The sequence below is a fragment of the Dendrobates tinctorius genome, unplaced genomic scaffold, assembly GCF_039654945.1.
Source record: "Dendrobates tinctorius isolate UK_male_01 unplaced genomic scaffold, ASM3965494v1 ptg000097l, whole genome shotgun sequence".
In the NCBI taxonomy this organism is placed as follows: domain Eukaryota; kingdom Metazoa; phylum Chordata; class Amphibia; order Anura; family Dendrobatidae; genus Dendrobates; species Dendrobates tinctorius.
Window position 1 is genome coordinate 27156877 of NW_027361765.1, and position 12340 is coordinate 27169216.

The 12340-nt window shown below is 43.7% G+C and overlaps 1 protein-coding gene across 3 annotated transcripts in view; it reads right to left on the minus strand.

Moving 5' to 3' along the window:
• The window catches only part of CGNL1 (cingulin like 1), a 160390-nt gene that overhangs the window by 100604 nt on the left and 47446 nt on the right, over positions 1–12340 (minus strand). For all 3 annotated transcript variants that reach the window (XM_073586984.1, XM_073586981.1, XM_073586982.1), the window contains one exon: positions 1182–1275. In XM_073586984.1, the coding sequence (XP_073443085.1) occupies positions 1182–1275 (94 nt within the window). The remainder of the gene's footprint in view (positions 1–1181; positions 1276–12340) is intronic.

Below are 12340 nucleotides of genomic sequence, written 5' to 3' on the forward strand. Positions count from 1 at the left end.
AAAAGGTCCAAAATATTCAGTTTTATGTACATAAATGTAAGTGTAAATATGTTTCCCTTTAAAAACCCATTTACAAAGCTGACATGCAAAAGGTATTACCATAATAAAACAAACGTTTTAGAGCGATATTTAAATTTTATCAAGACACAAAGGAAAAACATGCAATAATGACGTTTAGCAAAGACAAAACTGCAGAAAAAGAACATTACCGTTCATAACAATTTTACAGGGTATATGCTCATTTTGTGTTTTTATAGGGTTTTGTCTGTGAAATGCCATAGTGTGAACCTGCTTCTTCACACTGCTCATATAGCAACTTACGCTCCGGCTCATTTCTTTGGTTTTGCTATAGTTTCTTGTACTTTTTGTACAAAAAGGAGCATGGCTCCCCTTTTTCCACTGGGCATTCAAGTAGATGGGGTAGACATAAATAAGTATCGCTGTATGTTCACTTACATATAGTTATATTCAATATATGTGACATATGCAGATATAGAACACACAAGAAGAAACAATTATAGAGTTACAAATTCACAGTTCGCTTATTAATTACAAGGGTTCATGGTACGTTTCAGAGAAATCATCACATGGTTCTGAGCAGATTCCTTTGACTTCATGCTCTAAGGAGCCTTTAAATGCAGAATTTAATCTCATAGGCAGTCATGAGATTTAGATTAAGAAAATGAAAAACATGAGTGCGTCCATACTTAAAGAAATCAAACATTTGTTTTCCCACTTTGATTCACCATTTTAATTACAGACTCAGCTGGTCAGACTTGTACTCGAGCCAGGATTCTTAAGAAAGCTATAAAGAAAGAAAAAGGAAAAAACACACCCCACAAAATATTTGCAAAATCAACATTGATTCAAATAAACCACTGACCCCATAATTGAGAACTAAGACCACCAATGAAGTAGGGTATGATATAGGGGCTTATCCATATTCCATTAAAGCTATTATTTTTTCAGCACTAAAATCTATATTGTAAGATAAATGGCAAGTACTGTAGGTTAATAATGAGCATCTATTGTAAAAGTTAAAGCACTGCAACAACTACAATATAACAGCAGGAAATTTCAAAGTACCATAATAAAAATGTCATTAGAGAAGCAATATAAACAGCTTATATCTCAAGGTGTCCAAAATGTAAACACTAAGCGATAGCAGTGCGAATATTTACCTGCACTGTGCTGGATGCTCGAGATTTTAAGGTCTGAATTTTTTCAAAAACCAAATTGACTTTTCTTTTTGTTGCATCATCATTATCATGGCTCCTTAATCAGAACAGTGATAATAAAATTAGGAAAAAAAAAACAAGCACACAAACTCACACATTGTGAAGCTTTTGAACCTGACATGTAAATAAACCCTTTTACCACAGGGGCAGTAGCAGATTTTTCTCTATGACATTTAATTTTTCCCCTGTGTGACTTTATCCAATCTTAACAATGCGGCATTATTCAGGAAAATAAAGAAAACAGAACAGTCTTTTGCAGTGTAATCTGATGAGATTACATGTGTCTAAACCAGATCACACTGAAATCTCATCAATTCCTTGGCTTCCTGAAATTACACCATCGGGAGAGGAATAGAGCTCTGCTGGCCAATGTCAATAAAGGTACTGTCACACTTAAGGGCATGTCACACTAAGAGATATCGCTAGCAATATCACTATAGCTTGTGACGTTATAGAGATATTGCTAGCGATATCGCTGTGTGTGATACCTACGACCCGCTCCCCCACTGGTTATCGCTGATCACGCGAGAACAGGCTGGACTGTTTCTCGTCGTCAGCTTCCTGCGGCGCTTCCCGTGAAGAGACGAGCGACGCGTGGAGCCGGGTGGGAGGACGCAGGATCGCCTAGTGTGACAGGTAAGTAGCGATCCCCGTCCCCAGCGATGTCGCTAGTGAGATCTGCCTGTGTGGCAGCTCACTAGCGACCACTTAGCGATGCACCAGCGATCCTGACCGCGTCATATCGCTGGTCGGGATCGCTGGTGCATCGCTAAGTGTGACAGTACCATTAGCGATGCACCAGCGATCCCGACCAGCGATATGATGCGGTCAGGATCGCTGGTGCATGGCTAAGTGGTCGCTAGTAGAATGCTGCCCCCTCATAGGGTATAATGCGCCCCCTCATAGGGTATAATGCACCCCCTCATAGGGTATAATGCTGCCCCCTCATAGGGTATAATGCTGCCCCCTCATAGGGTATAATACTGCCTCCTCATAGGGTATAATGCGCCCCCTCCTCATAGGGTATAATGCTGCCCCCTCCTCATAGGGCATAATGCTGCCCCCTCCTCATAGGGCATAATGCTGCCCCCTCCTCATAGGGCATAATGCTGCCCCCTCCTCATAGGGCATAATGTGATAGATACATAGATAGATACATAGATAGATAGATAGATAGATAGATATGGGATAAATAGATAGATCTATGGATAGAGAAATATATAGATAGATGGAAGATAAATACATAGATAGATAGAGATAGATATATAGAGAGATAGATATATAGAGAGATACAGAGCATTAAATTCATCCATTGGTTGTATAAATTATTCTTTAGAAAGCTGAAACCCTCCAAAATGTGGTTTAGGTTAAGAAAAAAAATTGCCATCAATGCAGAAAAGCCGGATTACTTACCGGTAATGCTCTTTTAATGAGTCCACGACAGCACCCACTTGGAGAGAGGGATCCGCCCATAGGAACAGGAAACCTACAGAGATAAAAGAGGGCAGTCCGCCTCTCCCCCTCAGTTGGATATCAGAGTACCAGGAGGACCGCCAATTATTAGGCCATTATATTATCCAATATTCTAAATTTATTAACTTTACAACTAAGAAGGTGTATATACATTATGTTAACTTCTAGGGAGGGTTAGTGAACGGGTGCTGTCGTGGACTCATTAAAAGAGCATTACCGGTAAGTAATCCGGCTTTTTACTCTTCGCCAGGACAGCACCCACTTGGAGAGACTTTCAGAGACCTTCACCTGGGAGGGACCACCGTGCTGAGGACCGCTCTACCAAAGGCTAGGTCGGATGAGCATGATAAATCAAGCCTATAGTGATTATAAAAGGTAGAGGGTGTAGACCAGGTTGCCGCCTTACATATAGACTGGATTGCGACGTCTCCCCTCTCTGCCCAGGAGGAAGCCATAGCTCTGGCGGAATGTGCTCTGATACCCTCCGGAGGATTTTCATTGCTCTCGGAGTATGCCAGCCCAATTGCGTCTCTGATCCACAGAGACAAAGTACCCCTTGTGACTTCATATCCCTTCTTTTGGCCCTGGAAGGAAATAAACAGAGCCCTACTCTTCCTCCAGCTGCTAGACCTCTCGATGTATTGTAATACAGCTCTTCTAACGTCTAGTGTATGGAACTTTTCTTCCTCTGGAGTAGAAGGGTTACTAAAAAATGACGGGAGGTGGATCTCTTGTGATCTATGAAACTTCCCTGCTACCTTTGGTAAGTAATAATAATAATAATAATAATAATAATAATAATAATAATAATAATCTTTATTTATATAGCACCAACATATTCCGCAGCGCTTTACAGTTGAACAGTTTCAAACACAACAGTCATAAGTAACAACGTTAACAATACAATAATTAAAGCGAAATAAGACGACCCTGCTCGTGGAGCTTACAATCTACAATGAGGTGGGGGGGATACAAAGCACAGGTTTGTATTTACAATGATGTATTTACAATGACGGTCCAGCCATCTTCAGGGGGTGGGGGTTAGATGGAGATAGTGAATGGGCTACACACACACAAACATGAGGGGTCTGGTTTTAATATTAACTGATCCTGAAATGTCAACAGAAAAGGGGGTTCTATTGAAAGGGCTTGTATGTCGCTAACTCTTCTGGCTGAGGTTAGTGCAACTAGCAGTACTGTTTTGAAGGATAGGTGTTTAAGGGATATTGAATCCAAAGGTTCAAAGGGAGGACGTGTTAGAGCCTCCAGAACCAGGTTTAAGTCCCAAGGAGGAACTCTAGGTATGTGCACCGGCTCACTCCGCTCACAGGCCGAGATGAATCTGCTTACCCATCTATTGCCTGCCACGTTATAACTATAGAGGGCCCCTAGAGCCGACACCTGTACTTTTAGTGTGTTAACAGCTAACCCTAATTCCTTCCCTTTCTGTAGGAACTCTAGGATCGCTGTAATCGGAATTTCTCCGGAATCCGGCTCTGCGTGGGACTCTAGGAATTTTCTCCATATTCTGGTGTAAATTTTTGTCGTTGTCACTTTTCGACTTTGTAGGAGTGTATTGACTAATCCCTCCGAGAATCCTCTTGATCTCAACATTTCCCTTTCAAGTTCCAAGCCGTCAAGTGGAGATTGTCCACTTGAGGATGGAAGAATGGCCGCTGTGAGAGGAGCCTGGGGGTTGAAGGAAGCACCCACGGGTCTGTCACTGACATTGCTTGCAGGCAAGAAAACCAAGGCCTCCTGGGCCAGAATGGTGCTACTAAGATTATTCGTGCTTCCTCTGCTCTGATTTTCCTGATCACCTGCGGTAGAAGTATGATTGGGGGAAATGCATATGCCAGTTTGAATTGCCACGGGGCCTGGAGGGCATCCAGAATTTCCGGATTGTCTGTCATATTTAGAGAGGCGAATCTTCGCACCTGTCTGTTCTCTCTGGTAGCGAAGAGATCTATTTGGGGACGACCCCATAGTGCCACGATGCGTGTGAATATCTCCCGGCTTAGACACCACTCTCCTTGTCGCAGTGTATGGCGACTTAGAAAATCTGCCTCCCAATTGTCTCTTCCCCTTATGTGGAGGGCTGAGAGAGACAAAAATTGTTTTTCTGCTAGGGATAAAATCCTTCTTGCGGAAGACATTAAGGTGACTGATCGAGTTCCGCCTTGTCTGTTCAGATATGCGACTACTGTGGTGTTGTCCGAAAGGATTCTCACGTTTTCCCCTTGTAATTGTGGAAAAAAATGACACCATGCATGATAGACTGCTTTTAGTTCCTTTAAATTTGACGAATCCTGATCTTCGCCTATATCCCATAGGCCTTGGGCAAAACTATATCCCATATGGGCTCCCCATCCTGTGGGGCTAGCGTACGTGATAATTATACGGGAGGGTGTTATAACCCAAGGTACTCCTCCCGCTAAGTTATCATCCCTTAGCCACCATGTAAGGGAGGTTAGGACCTCCTGGGATAGCGTGATTTTCTTTGTCAGATTCCCCCGATCCCGGGATTCCTCTAAGATAATTTGGTGTTGTAGTTCCCTCGTGTGGAACTGGGCCCAGCGAACTGCGGGGATACAGGCAGTAAGGGATCCCAGGAGGGACATTGCTTCCCTTAAAGATATGTGTGGCCGATCTATTGCTATCCTCACTTTCTTTTTAATTGCTGAAATTTTTACCTGAGACAGTAGACATTTTTGGTGTATGGAGTCTAGCTCGAGACCTAGGAAGGACTGAACAGACTGCGGCTCGATTCTGGACTTCTTGAAGTTTATTATCCACCCTAGGGCCTGTAGGGACAAGATTGTATCAGCAACCCGCTCATTACATTGCCGAATTGAATTCCCTACTATCAAAAAATCATCCAGATAGGGTACTATTAGTGTGTCCTTCTGGCGTAAAAAAGCCATCACTTCCAGCATCACCTTTGTAAATACTCGTGGTGCGATGGAAATGCCGAATGGCATGGCTGTGCCATCGAGGAGGACCGCCACTCTGAGGTATCTCTGATATCTGCAATGGATGGGAATATGATAATAAGCATCCTTCAGATCCAAGCCTGCCATCATACAATTAGGGAAGAGGAGCTTAATCGTGGATCTTATGGATACCATCTTAAATTTATGATTAGAAATGAATTTAATTTCTTCCAGTTGATTATCGTCCGGAATGACCCGTCTGGTTTAGGTATCAGAAAGAGAGGGGAGTAAAATCCTCTCCCTTCCTGCCTTTTAGGCACATGGACTAAAACTTTTTTGTCCAGAAGGCTCCAAATCTCAGCCTCCAGGGCCTGCTGTTGAATTGGCGAGCTGAAGGATGTTATGATTAACGAATTATGGGGTACTTGATGAAATTCTATCTTTAACCCTTCTTTAATAATGCCCAGGACCCAAGGGCTAAGCGTAATTTTCTCCCATTCTCGAAAAAAAAATTTTAGCCTCCCCCCTACTGGAGGGACTGGCTCCTCAGTTCCTGTCCCTGCGGAAGGAGGATCCCCTAAACATGGCACCTTTGCCCTTTCCTTCCTTTGTGGACCAGCGGTTTTGATTTTCTGCTGGTCTTCCTCGGCCAAATGGTCTTCTCCTAAACGCCCTCCTATAAAATGGGAGAGGAGGGTTAGGGAATCCTTTTTTCCTTTCTTTTGCCTTCGTGAGGATTTCATCTAAGGCTTTCCCAAATAAGAACTCACCATCGCAAGGAATGGTACAAAGCTTTGCTTTGGATTGGGTGTCACCTCTCCAGCTTTTTAGCCATAGGCTACGTCTGGCATTATTAGCCAACCCTGCTGTTCTGGCTGCCAAGCGTAAGGAATCAGCCGAAGCATCTGCTATATATGCCGCTGCGCCGCGGATTAGAGGTATGGCGGCTCGTAGCTTGTCTCTGGAGATCTTCTGGTCTATTTGCTGGTCTAGTTGGTCGATCCAGACCAGCATAGAGCGAGCTGTGCAAGTACTAGCTATTGCCGGTTTAAACGTGCCGGTAGCTGCCTCCCATGCCCTCTTTAATGAGGCGTCAGCTTTACGGTCCAGAGGGTCTTTTAGAACGCCCGAGTCCTCCACTGGTAAGATTGTTTGCTTTGAGGCGGAGGCCACTGCCGCGTCTACCTTCGGGACTTTAACCCATGTCGACAAGTCTTCGTCGTTAAAGGGGTACCTTCTCTTTGAAGTTGAGGGAAGATACCCTCTCTGGTCCTGTCTCTCCCACTCCTTCTTAACCAGAGCTTTTATCGCTGGAATAACCGGAAAAACTCTCCTCTTTCTGTCTGTTAGACCTGTAAACATAATTTCCTGAGTCGTTTGCGGCTCTTTTGTATCTGTGCAACCCATTGTATTCCTCACGGATTTAACTAAATTATCCATATGATCTAAGGGAAAACAGCAACAGCCCTCCATCTCTGAGGAGGATGCCGATGTAGATGCATTAGAACTATCCGAGGCTATTTCGCCCTCATCGGTGTCTACGGCGTCTGCTGGCCTAGTTGTTTCCATATTAGTAGGCCTGCTAGACTGACTTAGGGCCTGTAGTTCTTCCCTAATTATAGCCCTTATGTCTGCGGCTGATGTTGACGCCTGCTTTGCCGTTTCGTTTATGCATCTTTTGCACAGTCTTTTTGTGTAAGAGTCCGGTAGTGGACGTGTATACAGGGCACATTCTTTATTTTTTGATTTTTCCTTCCTCTTAGTCTGAGATAGAGACATCATGACGGAAGGGAGAGGGAGAGGGAGAGGGAGAGGGAGAGGGAGAGGGAGAGGGAGAGAGAGACATTTTATCAGCTTGATAGGCAGAGCGTCGTCCACTCACCCAGAGAAGCTGTAGGTACCGGCTCAGGAGGCTGAGAAGGAGGCTTGTTGGCATGGCTTCTGTGGCTACGATCCGAGGACCCTCGTCTTGCGTGGTCCTTGGCTGCTGCTGCGTCGCCTGTCTGGGGATGCGTGTCCTGCCTTGGTGAAGACATGACTGCACGCCATATCCCTGTGCCCCAGGCCTTTTATAAGCCCCTTCATACCTGGTACCTCCCCCTCCAGGTGCGCCTATTTGCGGCTCCTCGCTACAGCGCTGAGACTAGCCGCTCGCGCTCTGCAGATCAAATCGCTCTTTTTTTTTTTTTCTGGAGGGGGCGGGGAGCGCCTCTCTGCTTGCAGCGCCGCCCAGCCACACGTGCGCTCTGAGCCGAGGAACCTCCGATAACCCAGAAGTTCCTCCTTACCACTTCCTGCTGCGCTGCCTGTGCGTCCTCCTGGACGCTGAAGCCCTTTAGGAACGCCGGAGGCTGCCGTTTTCTCCGGTTCCTGCGCACCCACATGGACCGGAATGGATCCTCCCGCCCGGTGTCATGTCGTCCACAGAAGAACCCCGGTCGGCGCCACCCGATACCGGGGTTTCTGCCCGTCATCCATACCAGCCGAGGAGGGAGCCGGATTCCAGCACTCCCTGTCGCTGCCTCTGGAAAGGAACCCCTGCCGTTCTCGCAGACACTGCACAGGCGGTTCCTTGGCCCAGGTAAGACTGTAGCATATCCTGCGGTTCCCCTTCGGAACAGGAAACCAACTGAGGGGGAGAGGCGGACCGCCCTCTTTTATCTCTGTAGGTTTCCTGTTCCTATGGGCAGATCCCTCTCTCCAAGTGGGTGCTGTCGTGGCGAAGAGTAAAATATTGATCATTTAACGGACACAGAATGGTCAGATTTTGGCAAGACAAAAGTTTTGTCGGCCACAGAAAGTAATGTGATATTCAAACAAATAATTAACTTAAAATACAAATATATGTTGCATAACATTGGTGAATGAAGTTGTGGTGCTATTACAGTCATATTTAATATTTTGTGTGACTTCTATGAGCTTGAAGGACTGCATCCATGCGGTTCAACAATGATTCATACAATTTATTAATGAAGTCATCAGGAATAGCAAAGAATGCAGTCTTACATGCCTCCCAGAGTTCATCTAGATTCTTTGGTTTTGTCTTCCATGCTTCCTCTTTCATCCTACCCCAAACATGCTCAGTGATGTTCATGTCTGTTGAATGGGCTGGCCAGTCCTTGAGCACCTTGATCTTTTTTGCCCGGAGGAACTTTGTTGTAGAGATGTATGTATGGAGATGGAGCACCATCCTGCTGCAGAATTTGACCCCCTATTATGGTTTGGAATATAAGAGGTAGCTAATACTTCTTGATATTTTAGGCTATTGATATTGCCTTCCACCTTGCAAATGTTTCGCATACCCACATGCTGAAAGCAATCCCAGACAATGATCTTTGCACCACCAAATGTAAGTGTTTTCTGGGTGTATTTTGGATCCATACGGGCTCCAGTAGGTCTCCTGCAGTATTTGTGGCAGCTGTGGTGTAATTCTACTGAAAATTCATCAGAGAAATCCACCTTCTAACACTTTTCCAGCGTCCATCTGTTTAGCAGGCTGTGGGCATTTGCAAATGCCACACGTTTTTTTATTTGTCTTTTGTTTAGTACTGGCTTCTAGGCACTGATTCGACCATGGAGGCCATTTCGAGACAGAATCCTACAAACTGTTTTAGTTGACACAGGGACTTGAGGTGACCAGGCCTGTTGGAGCTCTGCTGCAGTGGAAGAGGGGTTTGCTTTGGATTTTCTAACCAACAAACGTTCCTCCTGAGCAGTTGTCTTGCGGGGTCTGCCGGACCTGGGCTTGTCAAACACATTTCCAGTCTCTTTTTTTAATTCTTTGAACTTGATGCTGAGACACATTAAAGGTGCCAGCCACCCCTGCAGTGGATCTGGTCTTCAGCCTCTTGATAATCCAGGCTTTAGTCGCAGGGTGGATTTTGGCACATTGTCTGAGCTCAAGTTGCAGCTCAATTGAAGGTCTGGAGTGCTGGGTTTCTTTTTACACACACCCACTAATTAACTGATCATTTACTGCGCACAGATGAGGATGTAAACTAGGATTGGGTGCATTATATGACCAGGCGACAAAACTTTTGTCTTGCCAAAATCTGACCATTCTGTGTCCATTAAATGATCAATATTTCTGCATTGATGACAATTTATTTTCTTAATCTAAACCACATTTCGGAGGGCTTCAGCTTTCAAAAGAATAATTTATACAACCAATGGATGAATTTAACGTCAGGTTATAAGCTTTTATTTACATAACATGGATAAGCGACATAACTTCTGTCAGGGAGTGTAGATATAGAGATAGATAAATATAGAGATAGATACAGAGACAGATAGATACAGAGATAGATAGATACAGAGATATAGAGAGAGAGATAGTTAGGTCCATCTATATTTGGACAGAGACAACATTTTTCTAATTTTGGTTCTAGATATTACCACAATGAATTTTAAACAAAACAATTCAGATGCAGTTGAAGTTCAGACTTTCAGCTGTCATTTGAGGGTATCCACATAAAAAATTGGATGAAGGGTTTAGGAGTTTCAGCTCCTTAACATGTGCCATCCTGTTTTTAAAGGGACCAAAAGTAATTGGACAGATTAAATGATTGTAAATAAAATGTTTTAGTACTTGGTTGAAGTAGAAGTGGAATATTCTTGAATGGCCAAGTCAGTCACCTGATCTCAACCCAATTGAGCATGCATTTCACTTGTTAAAGACTAAACTTCAGACAGAAAGGCCCACAAACAAACAGCAACTGAAAACCACCACAGTGAAGGCCTGGCAGAGCATCAAAAAGGAGGAAACACAGTGTCTGGTGATGTCCATGAGTTCAAGACTTCAGGCAGTCATTGCCAACAAAGGGTTTTCAACCAAGTACTAGAAATGAACATTTTATTTACAATCATTTAATCTGTCCAATTACTTTTGGTCCCTTTAAAAACAGGGTGGCACATGTTAAGGAGCTAAAACTCCTAAATCCTTCATCCAATTTTAATGTGGATACCCTCAAATGAAAGCTGAAAGTCTGAACTTCAAGTGCATCTGAATTTTTTGTTTACAATTCATTGTGGTAATGTCTAGAACTAAAATTAGAAAAATGTTGTCTCTGGCCAAATATACAGTTGTGGCCAAAAGTATTGACACCCCTGCAATTTTGTCAGATAATACTCAGTTTCTTCCTGAAAATGATTGCAATCACAAATTCTTTGGTATTATTATCTTCATTTAATTTGTCTTAAATGAAAAAAAGCAAAACATTGATAATTTCACACAAAACTCCAAAAATGGGCCAGACCCAGCTTTCTCACACTGGGCCCTACATTATGCTGCAAAATTTGTTGGTAGTCTTCAGACATCATAATGCCATGCACACGGTCAAGCAGTCCAGTGCCAGAGGCAGCAAAGCAACCCCAAAACATCAGGAAACCTCCGCCATGTTTGACTGTAGGGACCGTGTTTTTTTCTTTGAATGCCTCTTTTTTTCTCCTGCAAACTCTATGTTGATGCCTTTTCCCAAAAAGCTCTACTTTTGTCTCATCTGACCAGAGAACATTCTTCCAAAATGTTTTAGGCTTTTTCAGGTACGTTTTGGCAAACTCCAGCCTGGCTTTTTTATGTCTCGGGGTAAGAAGTGGGGTGTTCCTGGGTCTCCTACCATACAGTCCCTTTTCATTCAGACGCCAACGGATAGTACGGGTTGACACTGTTGTACCCTCGGACTGCAGGGCAGCTGGAACTTGTTTGGATGTTAGTCGAGGTTCTTTATCAAACATCCGCACAATCTTGCGCTGAAATCTCTTGTCAATTTTTCTTTTCCGTCCACATCTAGGGAGGTTAGCCACAGTGCCATGGGCTTTATACTTCTTGATGACACTGCACACAGTAGACACAGGAACATTCAGGTCTTTGGAGATGGACTTGGAGCCTTGAGATTGCTCATGCTTCCTAACAATTTGGTTTCTCAAGTCCTCAGACAGTTCTTTGGTCTTCTTTCTTTTCTCCATGCTCAATGTGGTACACACAAGGAAACAGGACAAAGGTTGAGTCAACTTTAATCCATGTCAACTGGCTGCAGGTGTGATTTAGTTATTGCCAACACCTGTTAGGTGCCACAGGTAAGTTACAGGTGCTGTTAATTACATAAATTAGAGAAGCATCACATGATTTTTCGAACAGTGCCAATACTTTTGTCCACCCTCTTTTTTATGTTTGGTGTGGAATTATATCCAATTTGGCTTTAGAACAATTCTTTTTGTGTTTTTTCATTTAAGACAAATTAAATGAAGATAATAATAACAAAGAATTTGTGTTTGCAATAATTTTCAGGAAGAAACTGAGTATTATCTGACAAAATTGCAGGGGTGTCAATACTTTTGGCCACAACTGTATATGGACCCAACTGCAGATACATAGTGAGAGAGAGAGATAGATAGATAAAGAGAGAGATAGAGAGAGTTAGAGAGATAGAGATAGAGAGATAGAGAGAGAGAGATAGAGAGAGATAGAGAGTGATAGATACTAATGATCAATGAATTGAGGACTAATGTCCCGGTACCTGGAATAGATCCAGAGAATGTGATAAACACACTTTCAGCACAATCAACATCAGCACTTTTCCCCACTGTATTACAGAGCCGGGAGAGGAGAGCTGCATTGTAATGACATCCCAGAGCCAGCAGGGCTGCGGTAGGAAGCAGTGACAAAGATGAAAGTGCGAGCAGTGTTTGTCACATACT